Source organism: Anopheles arabiensis, chromosome 2 (assembly GCF_016920715.1).
Source record: "Anopheles arabiensis isolate DONGOLA chromosome 2, AaraD3, whole genome shotgun sequence".
Classification (NCBI taxonomy): Eukaryota; Metazoa; Arthropoda; class Insecta; order Diptera; family Culicidae; genus Anopheles; species Anopheles arabiensis.
In genome coordinates, this window is record NC_053517.1 from 15,707,466 (window position 1) to 15,723,678 (window position 16,213).

Genomic DNA, 16,213 nt, shown 5'->3' on the forward strand with positions numbered 1-16,213 from the left:
GGGGACATATCATCTCTCGGCACGCAACAAAAGCGACACACCATTGCGAAGCGTGCCCTCGCCCGCAGGCAGAGCGCCACGGTTACCAACCATCATTCAAGCAAGCTACCTGCTGCTACGGAGCTTCTACCAACTCCCGTTTGCCCCCGTTTGTTTGCCTTCTCCCGAGTTCCGTCCCATCGGTGAGGCAGCACTGTAGCGCGAATCTGCTGCGTCGTCAGAGTTTTAAAGTCTCGCTACTTATGTCTTGCCTATTTACCACGAGCTCACGCGACGACGTTGGGGACGTCACTACCAGGGGTTCGGCCGTTGGTCGTAGTTAACTTCTTTCCATGGAAGACATGCTTATTTGTTGTGTGCCATTTACCCCCCTCATTTCGTGTCCTGCTATCTTGTGCCATTTCTGTGAATGCAATCGAGTGCGTGAGTGAGAGAGAGAGAGTTAGGGGCTATTCAACAGAAGCCTTTCCCCGTGCCGGATAATGCTACTTCGTTAAACAAAAAGCTTTAGGAAGAGAGAGAGAGTGAAAGCTGCTGTGCCCAACGGGCTACAGCAGGATGCACAATAATGATGCTGCAGGTGCAGGAGATGCAGCTTACTTAACGGAGCACCGACACGACACAGGTAAGGCTTCGGGGGGAATTTTAAAGCAGAAAGCGCTACCGCCAGTTGCCATCGTTTTGGGAGATGACACTTCAAGACGGTGGGCAGCGTGCAAATGCGACCAACTCAGACAAGAGCAATAGTGAGTTAATCTTGTCAGGACGATGGGCTATTTGGTGCTACGTGTAATGGCGTCTTACTTCTTTCCAACCATGCAGCTGTATACCTGGTCCTAATGGACGCTTGACTTTTCCAGATAACAGCTTCTAAGAGGCATATAATTAAGATTAGATACATTAGACCTTTTTTTAATTGATTTGATGACGATTTGATTGATTTTTTAATGGTGTACTGTTAATGGAACCCAAAAGTTTCCAATTTTTACTTCTTGTTGTTCTTATTTAATACTTCAAATATTGCTAGCCGAGGCTTCAATAATAAACTTAAAAGCGTGACTATCTAAGACAGTTTGAGCCGGTCTGGTAGTACAGTCGTCAACTCGTACGACGTAACAACATGCCCGTCATGGGTTATAGCCCCAAATAGACCGTGCCCCCATACGTAGGACTAACTATCCTGCTACGGTAACAATAAGTCACTGAAAGCCAAGCTCACAAGTGGGTACAAGGTAGGCCTTGACCGACAGCGGTTGTTGTGCCAAAGAAGAAGATCTAAGACAGTTTGCTTTACGCCAGCAGCTGGCAAGGATTCAAGATGTGATCCCAGGACAGTTCCTAAGTTGTTAGGTAAGCCTTGAAGACTCTGTCACGGAACAAGCAACTGCAGCATTCAAGAATCATATTTATTTCGAAATGAGGGATAGAAGTGGTTAGACCCATGCACCTAAGCAATAATATCAACATGCTCATTGCTTTCCCATTCAGCCCAACTGTTTGTCGACCTACTCTAACCAAAGCGAGCAAGCAACTTGATGTTGGTCCCTGCGGAATGTGCATTGCGCCTAAAGGTATGCAACCTTCAGCGCTTCTATGTACAAGGGAAAAGCCGATGATCTTACAAAGATCCACAAGCAATTGCTATTGTCTAACAATTTTAACATGGGATATAAAATCAAATCAACATACAATCTTTATTAAACAGTGTCTGTAGCTGTTACGTCTGCGTTCATGACCCCCATTACAAGCACGATTCTGTACATCGTTTTTATCCTCATGCTCCATTTGTGTAAGCCATTTACTTCCTCTTCATACATGTCGGCCCAAGCTCATTACTTGCCATTAAAACAAACCTATTAACAAAGTGCTAACTAACCAACCCCACCCCTCTTCTCCCCCATCAATGTGGGAGCACGCCCCTGATTACGGGAAGCCCAGGGAACGAGACAGAATCAAGAGCCCGCTAAGAATCCTATTAAAATGTGCATCTCTCATCCGCACGGTACTTTATCCTTTCCGTTGCCGAACACTCGCCCAATTCATCTGGAAGCTTTTCGTGCTTCAGTTTGTTTTTTTCTTTTCTTTTTCCTCTTCTCTTCTTAGCCGGATACACACGGTCGCGGGCAATGGCGTCTAATTTCAATCAATAATCTACTTTACCGTAAATCTCTTGATCCTATTACGGCAGCGCCAGTCCGCCCTGGCTGCCAATTAAATACACACACCCGGCGTGGCGGACCAGCATGCCTGGCTCGTGCACAAAGCGAGCGGCCACCGGTTGAACGGATGGCCGTCAGGATGCAACCAGCCAACCAGTGATGGCCGGTACAGTTTGTTGTGTTTATTTGGTCTAAGTGGTGGATAACAGGCGGAGGGACAACGAAATTGAAGGCTGGTAAGTCTACTGTTCCGTATGAAAGAAAAAGCTTCCAAAATGCCATGTTTTGAAATGTATTCTTTGTTGCCGTGAAATATTCCCTCGTCTTACAAAAAAAAATCATTAGAACACCGTACATCGATATGGAAACAAACTGCACAAGCGCAAAATGATTTTCTTTGTACCATTTTTATGCAATTTGTGATAACATTTCGCTTTACATTAAAGAGAGTTGATGGGACTAACTGGTAAAACATATTCCATTGAGCGAAAGTGAGAATTGCACACATTATTGAATTCATCTCTGCATACAGCATTGAAATTATCTAAATCGCTTGTGGCTCATAATAAATTGCTATCGATTGTAATTGAATTAATAATCAATTTACATGTGCAAAGCAGTGGAACTGTTGCATCCCTGCTTTGCTAGAGATTTTTACACTGGTTTCGGTATTTTATCCGCTCCCATGAGTAAAGTGTATCGTGGAGGGATTTGAGATTCGCTGGAAACAAGATGGGTTGTGCTAATTGTTTTCTTTTTTTTTCAAGTAACAGCTTCCCTGATGAAAGCTTTTGTACAACGTTACAGCAATAATGTGTTCATTATAATAAAGCAAATCAGCTTATTGGCTTATTTTCACAAATATTCGACTTTAACTAAAAGGTACTCAGAAATGTAATTTGAAAGAAATTTCCTTTTTTTATAGATTTATTTTTTAACCCTCAAAGATGGGGTAGTTTGAAGGGGAATCAGTTCCAGGATTGGTTCCAGGAACGGTATGGGCTCAGAATTTATTCCTGGACCCGTTGTGGGTTCAGAGTCAGTTTTAGGTGCGGTATGGGCTAGGGATCTGTACTAGATGGTACGGGTTCAGAATAATCTCCAGACCTGGTATGGAGTCAGCATCTGTTCTAGGATCAGTATGGGTTGGTAATTAGTTCTAGATTCGGTATGCGTTCACCCAAGTGCCACAAATCCACTAAACGATCACTAAACGGGTTCTAAACGGCTCCAGCTCTCAACCTAAAAGGAATCTAAAAAGACTTCGTTTAGCAGACGGTTAACGACTGATGTATTCTAAAACAAAAAGCAACAACAAAAAATCTTGTGACGCCATTTGTTGCTGGAATAGGCACTCAGTGAAGCTTTCCTCGCTTTGAGAGCTTTCTGCTTCCCTCTGAACTGTTGTATGGTTTCGCATTGAAGTTACCCAAGCGCCACAGATTAAGCTTAAACGACTGGAAAATTGAATATCCATAGAAAAAAAATGAAAGCTCCACAGCTTCATTGGTTTGATCAATAGATGGCGTAACTCATCATTATATTGCTATCCTTTTCTTGCAATGTGTTTCGACAAGTTTCATCTTATCATGACCTATAAGCCTTCTAACTTACTGAGCAAAAATCTATGTGTATGGTCGTGTGGTCAGATACGTGGGTATCAACACCAACGACCATTACTCAAATCTCACTTGTCTCAGTGCTAGTGGTTTTCGTTGGAGTTTAGTTTTTAAACAATCGTATCGCCGTTCTAGTTCTAGCGATGCATAACTTCAATGCGAAACCATACAACAGTACAGAGGAAATGAGAAAGCTCTCCTCCAAGCGATGAAGCTCAAATGTTTGGGGTAACCCATCAACAGATAGCGCCACCAGCTTTTTTTTGCTATTTTTAGAATGCATGAGTCGTTTGCCGTCTGCTAAACGAAGTCTTTCTATATTCCGTTTAGGTAGAGAACTTGAGTCGTTTAGAAGCCGTTTAGTGGTCGTTTAGTGGATTTGTGGCACTTGGGTATGCATCGCTAGAACTAGAAAGGTTGCTGCATCGCTTAACACAACGAGCAATTTCATTTTTGTTGCCTATAACAAATTGTAATCACGTTTATCACGTGATCTTTTTTTATTTTTGTACGGGAGCAGGAAAGGGCGGATGAGAGCTACAATATTAAGAATTATTAAATATCAAGCTATTGCCAGAAGTGGCAGTGTATAAGTTTGTAGGAAAAGTGTAAAAGAGGTAACACTTAATGCCCGCTGCCAGTCCAAAACGCACAAAGTCATACAACAATCAAAATTTTGTTACCCAGGGATGTCTTTCCAGTAAACTGTAAATATACTCCACAGTACCTGCTAAATAACCCGAATAGGCTTTTCTCGGCACATTGTACAGCAAGGTGGGCGACCACTGACATGTCAATGCAGCTGGTTTGTTTACCTTCGAGAACAACTTGTTTGGGCATCCCTTATGAATTGAATCGATTCTTTCCTTCCCAAACTCCCGGTGTACTGTTTGCATTGTCTGGTAAAAAACAGCTTTTCTCTAACAGAATGGATAAAGCTTCTTTTGCAGTAAGTATACCGATGACATCACGCTTAACTCCGTTGCGCCAAAGCGGGCATGACTTAATGGTAAACACATTTCCTTGCAGGCGAAACGACGTCAGGACAAAGTTCACAAAAAACCACCACCACCAAAGCCAGCCAAGCAAAAGGGTGGCCCTAAACCACCCGAAGTACAGCATACGGCACCGCTCGTCGTTTGTGACGATCGGTACGGCAAGCGCCAGATTCAGCAAAACTGGACCGAAGAGCGGAATCTTCCATCGAGCGACAGCGACACGGAAGACGAACAGCTGCTGGCGGCCGATTTTGAGAAGCTGCTCGAGCTTCCCGCATCGAGTGCGAGCCACTTTCTGCTTAGCTCGGAGAAACGCTGGCTACAACCGGACACCGATCTACCGGGCGAGGATGAAAAGAACCGCTACAGTGAGTACTTCCGCATCGATACGAAGCTGCTGAACGCCAGCCTTGGGTGCATCCCGTTCTACGAGCGACACGGATACGACGAAACACTGTTCAGCACGCTGGAGCTTAATCTAATGCGACAAAAGGCGGAAATACATACGAACAAGTTCCAGCAAACCTTTGCCGACCATCTATCGTCGAGCGTCAAAGTCGGACCAGTTTCCCAGAAGCACAAAGAAAACATGCCTCCTCCGCCAAGGAAACCGCAACCAACGCCATGTTTCGTTGGGAAATTTGCTAACCCGAAGCTGAATGATTCCGTCGGTGTGACAGAAACAAAGCAATTGCATTTATCGAAAGAGCCAGTTAAGCCCGTGGAAGCCAAGTTGAGCGAGCTTAAAATTGAACCAGAAGTGAGTAAAACTGTCCCCAAAATCGTTCCCAAAGTTGAACCAACCGTTGCGACAACCTCAACGAACCCGCCTCCACAAGGCTCGGGAAAAGATTCGAAGGAAGACATTCAACAATGGTTGGACGATATTTTGGATATTTAATAAACCTGGTTTAACGTTTTAATTTATCGTGTTTATTACATCTGCTTTTTTGAGTAAACGTCTTACCCTTATGCTAGGTGAAGACACACGGCTCATACCTTCCAAGAAATGAACCTGCAGTTATACGCTAACTGACAAACTTTGACAGCTACGGATAAACATTGGCGTGCAGAAAACACATTTCACAACAATACCGCATTCCCGTCAGCAGCATACAACACGTTTTTTTTACTGAGATTGCACAAAAAGTGGTTAAATTATAGACAAAGAAGCTACCCAAACAGTCAGCAACATGTCTAGCTTTACGTGCCTTAACTGTGGCGTTCGTTTTGCGACCGCCGAAATGCAGCGAGAGCACTACAAAACCCACTGGCATCGGTACAACCTGAAGCGCAAGCTGGCCGAACTGCCGCCCGTAACGATAGAGGAGTTCGAGAAACGGCTTATCCAGCAGAAAACGGAAGACGCCGCCGCGCAGGAAGACCAGTCGCTGTACTGCAAAGCGTGCCGGAAGGTGTTTAAAACGAAAAACGCTCACGACAACCACCTGGACAGCCGGAAGCACAAGGACAATCTGCAGCAGTACCTCGCCCAAAGCAATGGTACGAACGGAGGCCCCAGTGGCTCGGCGCCGGAAGGCACGCGGATGGACGCGGAGGTGGAAGTATCGGTAAAGTCGACACGCGCGGCAGCACGAGCCGCAGCAGCGGCCGAAGCCGAGGCGGGAGGCGACGAGGAGATGGTCGAGGACGGCGACTCGGACGAATGGGAAGATGTCGAGTTTGAAAATCCGATCGAGCGGAACGATTGCATCTTCTGTGCGCACCACAGCGAGGATCTGCTGGAGAACATCAAGCACATGTCGATCGTCCATTCGTTCTTCATCCCGGACGCGGAGTTCTGTGTCGATGTGGAGGGCTTGCTGACCTACCTGGCGGAAAAGGTGTGCCGGGACTACATCTGCCTGTGGTGCAACGAGCGGGGCCGAACGTTCTACTCGATGGAGGCGGTTCGCAGCCACATGACGGAGAAAGGCCACTGCAAGATGCTGCACGAGGGTGGTGCACTGGCCGAGTACGTCGATTTCTACGACTACAGTAGCAGCTACCCGGATCACGAGGAGGGCATGGACGTGGACGCGGAACTCGACCCTTCGAACGCGTTGGATGGCGACGAGTTCCAGCTCGTGCTGCCGTCCGGTAACGTGATAGGGCACCGGTCACTGCTCCGCTACTACAAGCAGCGCATCAATCCGAACCGAGCCGTTGTGGTGAAAAAATCGACCCAGAAGCTGCACAAGGTGCTGGCACAGTACCGGTCGCTCGGATGGACCTCGACGCAGCAGGAGGCGGCGGCACGGAACGCGCGCGATATGCACGTCATGAAGCGGCAGCAAGCTAAGCTCATGCAGCAGGTCGGCGTGAAGGCGAACAAGCTGCAGCACCACTATCGTCCACAGGTTAACTTCTAGAACACACACAGGTTGCGATTGCGAAATAAAGAGTACACTTACATCAGGAAGCAGGAAAGGCAATTCCTATCAAGAAAACATTTGCCCGAAAGAAATCACACATGAGAATACGCCTGCTTGCCAAAACTGTAATCAATCGGTGAGTAATTGCAATCTTTTCGTGCGTGTCATCATGTGGTCATATAACTTCCATGCGTTGCTAGGCAACAAACAGAAAAGAAATGTACGCTTGGGCAGGCTATTTTTCAAAATTTCTTTTTGCCATTGTTTTTACTTCTTTTCTCGTTTTCCGCTTCCACAGGTTCATACATGCTCCAGCGCACGCACGCACGCTCGCAGGGTAGATTTTACGTTCCTCTTCTGTTTAGGGGTTTCATGATTATTTTTGTTTCTTTCCGTTTTTCTTATCATGACGCCCTTCTCTCTTCGGCTCATTTGTTTCTCACTTATTTGTTATGCATTACCGTACTTAACACTTTTGCTTTCTCTCATTTCATGCATTATCAAGTTTCACGTGTTTTCAGTGGGGGTTGAAGGTAATTCTACTTTCTTCTGCTGCAGCAGAAACTCAACTCTTCGCCGAATTTTACATTGCTTACACGCTGCCATGTTCTACTGCTGGAACAGATCATTTGCCCTCCTTTTCTTCCTTCTTCTTTCTGTTGTTCCACTGTTTGCATTTGCGCTACCCGGCTCTTGTCAGCTTCCCTCCATGCCGTGCGTGTTCACTGGCGTGGGGCATATTACGGCTTAAATTACGCTAAACATTCTATTTCTGTATGACTGATTCGCTTCCATGTATTTCACCACTTGTGGTACCCAATCATCTTGTATTGTTTTGTCTTATTTTCTTTTTTCTTTTTTTCATTTTAGCACAAAAAACCACCATCCGAGGCTCCTCTCCTTTTCTCCACCTGATCAGATCCTCTCGTTTCATTATCGTTTCCTAATCCCGTAATTCGCTTCCCAATTATTGCTACGCGTCCGCGGATATGCGCACGTGCTCTCCACCACACAAACACACACACACACAAACACGCACGCACATTCCGTGTTGTTTTCTTTTTAAGATTATTAATTTAGCTTCCATCCTTCAAACCCCGCGCGCGCCACCCAACGTGGTCCTCCCATTGACTAACGCCTTCCCCCATTCGTGGATCACTCAAAACTGTACAAGCCCCATCCGGTCTGCGTGGTCGTGTTCAGTATCAAATCATAATCCATTAATCTTGTACCACCGAGCAGCTAGTTTGTACCTTCTACACTCTCCCTTTGTCCAGCTCCTCCTTCACACGCCGGGGGATACTTTTCTTCTGGCAAAGGCTAAGTTTTGTTCGCTCCGAAAGGAATTGGGCATTCTTCTGCATCGGAAAGAAGTCTACCCTGCTTCCTTGCTGCCCTTCCGCCGTGTCGTCCGTATGTATGTATGTATGTGTGTTATGTTGCAATGAGTTTGTATAGAATATAAATATAATAATAATAATTTACGCATCTTGCGGCCCGCCAATTGCGCCCGTGCCTCGGGAGAAGACCCCTTCTTCACCCTTCTGCCACCAGACTCACAATCGCTATGCTATTGAATTTACTGTATTTTATGCTGATCTTACACGTTGCGCCCCCCCCCTCCCTCCCTCCCCTCCTGCATCACTTACTTTACACCGTGCAACCCCACGCTGCTCGTCTCTGTACATGTTACAACACCAGGTAATGTTATACTTTGCTTAATTCGCGACTGATTTATCTAGTTACTTGCATACATCGTGTACCGGCAGTTATCATTTTCATTTGGGATTTTTCATTTACGTGTACGTAAGTGTGTTCGTGTGTGTGTATGTTTTGTGTTTATTTCTTTCTAACCTTAAGCAGTCAACCGTTCTTTTTTGCACGTCTTATATTTCCAATGACTTTCTCCGGTGGCAATTTTTGTTTTGTTTTGTTTTACAAACGGTTTTGTATAAAAAAATTAAAAGAAAAGGAGCACAGACATACACCGCCACCCCAGTGTACCGATCGCACCACCAGTGTTGGTGTAGGGGAAAGGTAAATCCTTAATATTATTGCATTGCATCAACACGCCACGTGCGCACCTCTATCTAGGAGGGTGGCAATTGCTCTTCGGTCGCCAAAACCATGATCAAACTGATTTTCAACTAGCCGAGTTAATGGCCACCCTTTCCAATCGCTATAATTCTGCCATGATCATTCACCAACGCACTCAAACGTACCTTGCTGTACGATGCTTTCTCCCTCAAAAACATACCCAAAATGCGTTCACTTTCTGCGCTGTTATGCGCGCGCGCCAATAGATCTGCGCTGAGATGCACGCAACATCTTCACCGCGCGTGGTATTTTGCGTAGAAATGTTTCCGTTGGTTTTAAAAATGTTGCAACGCGCAAGATGCTTTCTCTACCAGCTGTGTTTGTTGTTCCTGAAGAAATCCTGGACGCCAACTGTATCTTCTATTTAGCCGACACGTTTCTTTCCATTGCAGCACACAATTTTGCAGTCGCGTGCAGTTACCGTTTGCAGAAACGCACGCGAATGCATGTAACAGTACAGCAGCACACATAATAGCCAGCCGGCACATGGAAACGACACGGAACATGAATTCCACCATATTCGAAGCGAATCGCGAAACCCACACAACGCGGCGGCTGCGTCCACGTGTTTCTCTGTCTATTTTACTCTCGTTTTTAGTACGCAAAACGCCGAACGGAAGAGAAAGGCCGAACGAAACTCAAATGATTCGGATTATCGCCAGGCGAAAATGTGTGAATTTGCTTTGTTTTGTATCTTTAGTAATCATGTTCTATTTTTTCTCTCTCTCTCTCTCTCTCTCTCTCTCTCTCTCTCTCTTTCTCTCTTTTTCGAACTCACTGTTCACGCTCTGCTTTCGCTGCCAATTAGGTCTTATTAGTTTCACACGCAATGTATCTTATTTCCAATGCTTGTCTGTTTGCTTGCCTCTCTCTCCCTCTTTTGTTTGCTGTTTCCTTTAGCATTCCACTATTATAAGGATTTTTGTTTTTTTGTTAGGGTAGATTGCATTTCTTTACACAGAGGGTACAGAGTAAAGCGCTATATTTATCATAGCTTATAAAAAATGATACACACACACACACACTGCACAACCGCCATACAAACACGCTGCTCGTACACCAGAATATAGATTCGGAAAAGGGAAAGGGGGGGGGGGTGGAAGGGGAGAGGGGCGGAGTGAGATAACACAACTGCTACTACTTCCTGTTGATCTTTTTCCCCCGTTGCAAACATTCTGTTGCCCATTGTTGTTTTGTTCTCATCGGCCGCTGGTATGTGTGTGTGTATTGTAATGTTTTCTTCTTTCTCTTCCACATTGTTCATTAGCGTTTGTAATTCGGCGCACTAAGCTTTACTTTCTATTCTTTACCACCATTTCTTTTGCACACTATGCCGTGTATTTTGTTGTGTTCTCTTCTACATATGTGTCTCTTGGTGGTGGTGGTGGTTGTGTATCTCTGTGCATGTGTACGAGGTGTGTTGCCATTTTGTCTTGTCTCTTTTTGTGTAGCTTTTTTTCACCCCACCTTTCCAAATAGGTGCCAATTTGCTTCTTTCTTTTTTTTATTTCTTATTACTTTTCGACCTTCTTCGTTCGTTTTGCACATTTATTTCCTCTTCATTGCGCCATGCTGTGTTGGTTTGCATTTACGGATGTGTGTGTGTGTGTGTGTTTTTGTTGCTTTGCTTTCTCCTCCCTTTTTCTATTCTCGTGCCGTTGTCTTTCGTCCTTTCCTTTCCGTTTGTTTTAGTATAATTAATTTAATTAATTTACTTTCTTTAGTTATTTGATCTATTTCTTTTCACTTACGGTATAGTAATTCTTTTTTTTTGTTTCTTTTCACCATTTTCTTACTTAAACGTACTGTATGCGTATGTATGTATATGTTGGTTTGTATGTGTGTGTTTGTGTGTATGTGTGTGTGTTGGATTTCGGTACATATTATACCTATTAACCTACACCTTTCGCGATTTGCCGGTGCAGCTGCTGCAGCTTAGCAAATTGCAAATCTAACCGTCCATTTTTTGACTTATTCCGCACACGCCATTCATTTACAATCCGTGTTTTGTGTTTTTTTTGTGTTGGTTTCCTTGTTTTGTTGCCGTCTTCTGCTTCTTCGTTTAATAATATTACTATATTAATTATTGATATTTATCATTAGTGCTAATCAGTTAATATGTACATTCATGTTCCTCCCATGCTTTACACCGCGTTCCTGCATTTGCTTCATCCGCCTTTCCGCCACCGATGCCAACAAACCCTTCCGTGCGTGCAAAAAAAAACAGACGTTTTGCCTTCCGCCGGCTCTGTTTTTGCCGCAAACAGTTCCCCTTCCTTTCTCGTAGGATTTCTAACGCGCGTTCCCTTCCATTATCAATGTATGATCGCCGCAGGGAAACAGGAAGAAGAAGAAGAAAAAAACATCGTGACAAAAACTATCCGCCCATAAACGCATTTTAAAGTTTCCCAATTTTCTAACCTTACGCTGCTTACTTGTCCTAAGCCCACCCACTTTTACTAAACAGCCCCCGTCCGCCTCACACTGCCCAGCCGCTCACAACAGACGACAACCGGTAGTCACCGGGATCGGTTAGCATTCATCCAGTCCCAATGACGACGAGTTTTATTTTGGCGAAGCATGGCAACACATCCAAGCTCTCGATCCAAGGATAAAACGAGATGAAAAAAAAACAATTGTTAAGATTTATGTGCGCCCTTCCAGAGCAGCAACAGGTTCGTCGTGAAGTTCAAGTTGCAAAATGTTTTATTCATCAAACCAATTCCATCTTGTTTAAGCCACATTCAAATGTAAGCTTCATTCTAAATGAACGTCACGACCAACATTCTCACTAAAAAATAAATTTTCCTTCACAAAACCACACCGCTGAAGCCCAATATGGACAAGCAGCTAGGCCCGTTAGTGCTGCACGCTTGCAGCTCGGATAGCAGTCCCTAAAACCGAACCGTATACTATTCACAATTCCGTAAATTATTTCAATTCTGCTACTAAGCGATTCGCTCCGTCCGTGGCCGTGAATATGTAAAACAATTCTGATCTACCGATAAAATAATAGTATGTTGCTCTTTCCGAAGCCCAATAAGGGTTTGAAATCGAAATGAATTTGCATTACTGCAGTGGTGAGACAAAAATACACACAACTACGCGAGAATGCCGAGTTCACACACCGGTACACCGTTGCTGTTTACGAGCGGAGCATGCATGTTGCGCCATCATCATCATCATCATCATCATCATCATCATTAAAACCTTTCACGCTCTTATTTCACTAGTTTCGGTTTCCCCCTCAACCCACGGAGAATTGCATACCACATACATACATACACACATGCATACGCACACACACGCACACACACACATACGCACAGCTTCCTGCTCACTTCCTGTCGGAGAACACAGAGATTGGTAGTAATAGGAATTCATTAAACCTTTCGGAACACATCATTACCGTTTTGGACTGTTTGGCGCGGGCATCATCACGCCGCAAACGAACGACCGCACAAGAGACCGTGCACACCGCGGTTCTCTATCTTTCTCTCTCTCTCTCTCGCTCGCTCTCTCCCTAACCACACATGGTTTAAGCGCTTAAAAAAACGAGCAGATGTTATCATCTGTCCCTCCCTACAAGGATGTATGTGTACATTGTCGCCTGTTGCTCCAAAACCGATTGTTACCGTGGCAGTACCATTAGCAAAAAACTGTTTATCTTATTTGTGTAACGCCTCGCCATTTCTTTGCCTGTGTTAAAACGAAACACCTCCGCTCCCCTGGCTGCCTGCACGTGTCTACATCCTTCTACGCCGTCCTACAAAAATTAGCGGCGCACAGCTGGCTGAACCTGGCTCATCTGTGTTTGGCATCAATTCGCGGCCGCACCCCATATATTCGGTTGGGAGACAAAGCAAAGCCAGTAAAGGAACAACAGCAGCTACCCCAGAGGGAGGCTGGAAACTGGACCGAAAATGGCCCGAAAGCTTCCCGCAACGCACTAGTCTACGACGCTGTATTGTATTGGTGGATCGGACCCATTGCACCACAGTCGCACAAAATTGCGCACCCTTTTCCTCACTACCAATGGATTGATTAAATGAAGCTTGTTTGATGATGATTGCGCGCCTGGACGTGATTGGACCGCTGCCCACGCAGGACAGGCGGTGCTTTGCAAAGTGGTATTTTGTGCTGTTGAAGAAAAAGAACATCCTCCCATCTGTTTACAGGCTGGCAAATGCTGATGAGTATGAAGATGGAACGTGGCATGGTTTGAGTCGAGTGAAGGTGATACGCGATGTAAACGGATTCAGATTCAGCTGCGCTCTACTAGCATCCTGTGATAAGCAAACGTGTGTGTTAAAGGGGAAGGGGGGGGGGGAGCACGTATCTTGTATCCTTCCATCGATTTCCCCCTCCCAGCTATGTATGTTTTGCAAAGTTTATGCAAGCAACAACAAAAAAAAGGTATGCACTTGTGGGCTATGTGTCTGTCTGTGTTCAGTGTCAGTGAATGATAACTGGACTCGGCTGCACGCAAACACCAACCATAGGTGATGATTCGTCCCGATCGCTCGGAGCGCCCGGTGGCCCCCGACCGTGTCCTTTCGCACTACTACTGCTAACTATACCGCTTCCGCCCGAACCTACACTGCTACCACCGCTGGCCGAGCCGGACCCCGCACCAACAGTCCCACTCCCTAACGGCCCTGCTAGTCCTGCGCCTCCTCCAGCTCCTCCATTGGTGCTACTACTACTACTACTACTGTTGCTAATGCTACTTCCGGTGCCGCCGATGAGATGATGACTGCTAACACCACCGACACTAACGGCTGCTGCTGCTGATCCACCGACGACGAGTGACGCAGGTCCGACCGTAGAAACCGACCCGACACCAATCGGACCACCGATCACGCCCAAGCTGTTGCCACCGCCGAGTGGGCCAACGCTGCCGCCGACGCCGCTACTGGCCGCTGCCGCCGCCATCAGCATCGCTTCGTTCACCGAAAACGGTGCGTAGCCGACCGCTCCTCCCACCGGCATACCGCCAATACTGCCCGGCCCAACTACACCACCACCCGGCGGCATGGAGAGGTTGTGCGCCAGAAAGCTACCGGACATGGCGGCCGGCGCATGGTGATCCGGTATCACCAGTCCGCCCAGCGACGACGCCATGTGGCTGCCAAGGTCGAGTGGTAACGAGGCAGGTGCGTAGCTTTTGTGTCCTCCTCCGCCACCAACCACCAACGCGGACGAACCTAGGTGCGAGGCGGAGCCTTGCAAATGCTGTCCTTGTTGTGCTTGCTGGTGCTGTTGCTGCTGCTGCTGCTGCTGCTGCTGGGCTAAGTATCGACTCCGGTGATAGTGGGATGGGGCGGGCGCAGCTCCGGACGCACTAACTGCGGTGTTTCCATATCGGGCCGCGGCCGAACCGCCGGCATGGTGGCCACCAAGGCTGACCGTCGCCGGTGGATCACAATCCATGGCAAGCGGGTACGATGATGTGGTGGGTGCGGTTGAGGAGCCAACGACATTGCTGCCGGGCACTATCACACCGGCGGCGGTGCTGACACCGGTAACGCTACTGCTTCCAGCGATGGCACCATTCCCAGCCACGGCACCACCACTGCTGTTGCTGCTGCTGCTGCTACTGCTGTTAGTGTTGTTGTTGTTGTGTATCCCGTTCGTTCCGACTGTGGCGGGTTGCGCCAGCAGTACGAGCGTTTGCTGCTGTGCCGCTTTTGGTTGTGTTTGCTGCTGGCTAGGGGGCTGTGACGATTGCTGCTGATGCAGGGATGATAGACCTGGGGAAGGGAAATAAAACAAGCAGTTAGTAAGGACCTATACGACCCCGTTTGAATGGTGTTGCGAGCAAAGCGGGAGGGGGAAAAACGGTGTTTCGCATGCAGTAACAACCAAATATAAGCAAATTTTGCACTACTTCAAATCAACATGGAACAGAAAACAACTGTGTAACTGTGTCACCATTGAAAATAGGGAGAAGAAAAAAACACATACATAAATGTAAGAAAAACAACAAAATTTTACAACGAAAGATGCATTTTCGCTCTGGTAGGGTAAACGAACAAAAATCAAACAACATACCGAAAAGGAAGCAATTTAAAGCACACACACAAACTGATTACTACCATTAGTAGAAAGTGTTAAACGTTACCCAAAAAATATGTAGAAGATTGTAGGCTCCACCACCTCTGTGCACAACATCGCAATACTCTTTCCCTTTCCTCTTTCTCTGTATCTGTCTGGCTCTGCTTTTCTGTACAATTCTGTCATGTTTCACGCTTTCTAGCGCCATTCCACCACCATCAACCAAGCCAAAGAAAAAAAAGTGCCTTTCTCTCTCTATCTCTCTATCGCTCTCTCACTCTCTCTTCTCGCTGTTGTTTTTATGTTTGGTTTCATCATGTATGCTTGTTGCTGAACACGTATCGTGCTGTTTTACATCTCTAGTTCTAGTCTGCATTTTGGCATTCTCGTTTACATTTGATTATGTGCTATTGCTTGCTTTCCTATCTCCACATCCGCCATCGATCCACAAGTTCATTTTCGCATACCGCATAAGGGACTCACATTCGGGTGGGGGGGGGGAAAGCTTTACCTTTTCCTGTTAGCGAGACGAAGCCTTGGAGAGGCTCAAAGTCTCAGAAACAAAAAATCAAACAATCCAGTTCTGCATGTTGATTCTTTTCACCTATTTCCCTTTATGCTTACTTCCCCTTTACTTCACTGTTTCTGTTTGTTTGTTTGTTTGTTTGTTTATTTTCTTTACTTGTTCTGTAGTTTATACTATTTGGTATGTTATTTATGGTACTTGTAGTCAGGTTTGGTTCTGTTATACTTTCTTCCACCCGTTTCATTTCACCATTATTACCTACTCTTCCCCAGCCCTTACCATTATATGTGTATTATGGGACACGAAGGAATATGCATGTGTGTGACTGAGTGTATGTGTGTTTGAACGTGTGTAGAGAGAGAGAGAGTGTGTGTGTATGAAC

At 46.0% G+C, this 16,213-nt stretch overlaps 3 protein-coding genes across 6 annotated transcripts in view; 2 read left to right on the forward strand and 1 right to left on the reverse strand.

Moving 5' to 3' along the window:
- Window positions 1-4,579: 4,579 nt before the first annotated feature.
- LOC120896100 lies at window positions 4,580-5,699 on the forward strand. Its single transcript, XM_040299958.1, has 2 exons — window positions 4,580-4,727; window positions 4,808-5,699. The coding sequence occupies exons 1-2, from the start codon at window positions 4,707-4,709 to the stop codon at window positions 5,675-5,677; spliced, it is 891 nt and encodes a 296-aa protein (XP_040155892.1). The 5' UTR covers window positions 4,580-4,706; the 3' UTR covers window positions 5,678-5,699.
- A 124-nt stretch (window positions 5,700-5,823) lies between these two features.
- On the forward strand, window positions 5,824-7,206 carry LOC120896099 (zinc finger protein 622). Its single transcript, XM_040299956.1, has one exon. The coding sequence runs from the start codon at window positions 5,970-5,972 to the stop codon at window positions 7,146-7,148; it is 1,179 nt and encodes a 392-aa protein (XP_040155890.1). The 5' UTR covers window positions 5,824-5,969; the 3' UTR covers window positions 7,149-7,206.
- A 1,774-nt stretch (window positions 7,207-8,980) lies between these two features.
- The window catches only part of LOC120897860 (serine/threonine-protein kinase minibrain), a 56,082-nt gene continuing 48,849 nt past the window's right edge, over window positions 8,981-16,213 (reverse strand). For all 4 annotated transcript variants that reach the window (XM_040302995.1, XM_040302991.1, XM_040302993.1 and 1 more), the window contains one exon: window positions 8,981-15,001. In XM_040302995.1, coding sequence (XP_040158929.1) covers window positions 13,704-15,001 — 1,298 coding nt within the window. In that variant the 3' untranslated portion in view covers window positions 8,981-13,703. The remainder of the gene's footprint in view (window positions 15,002-16,213) is intronic.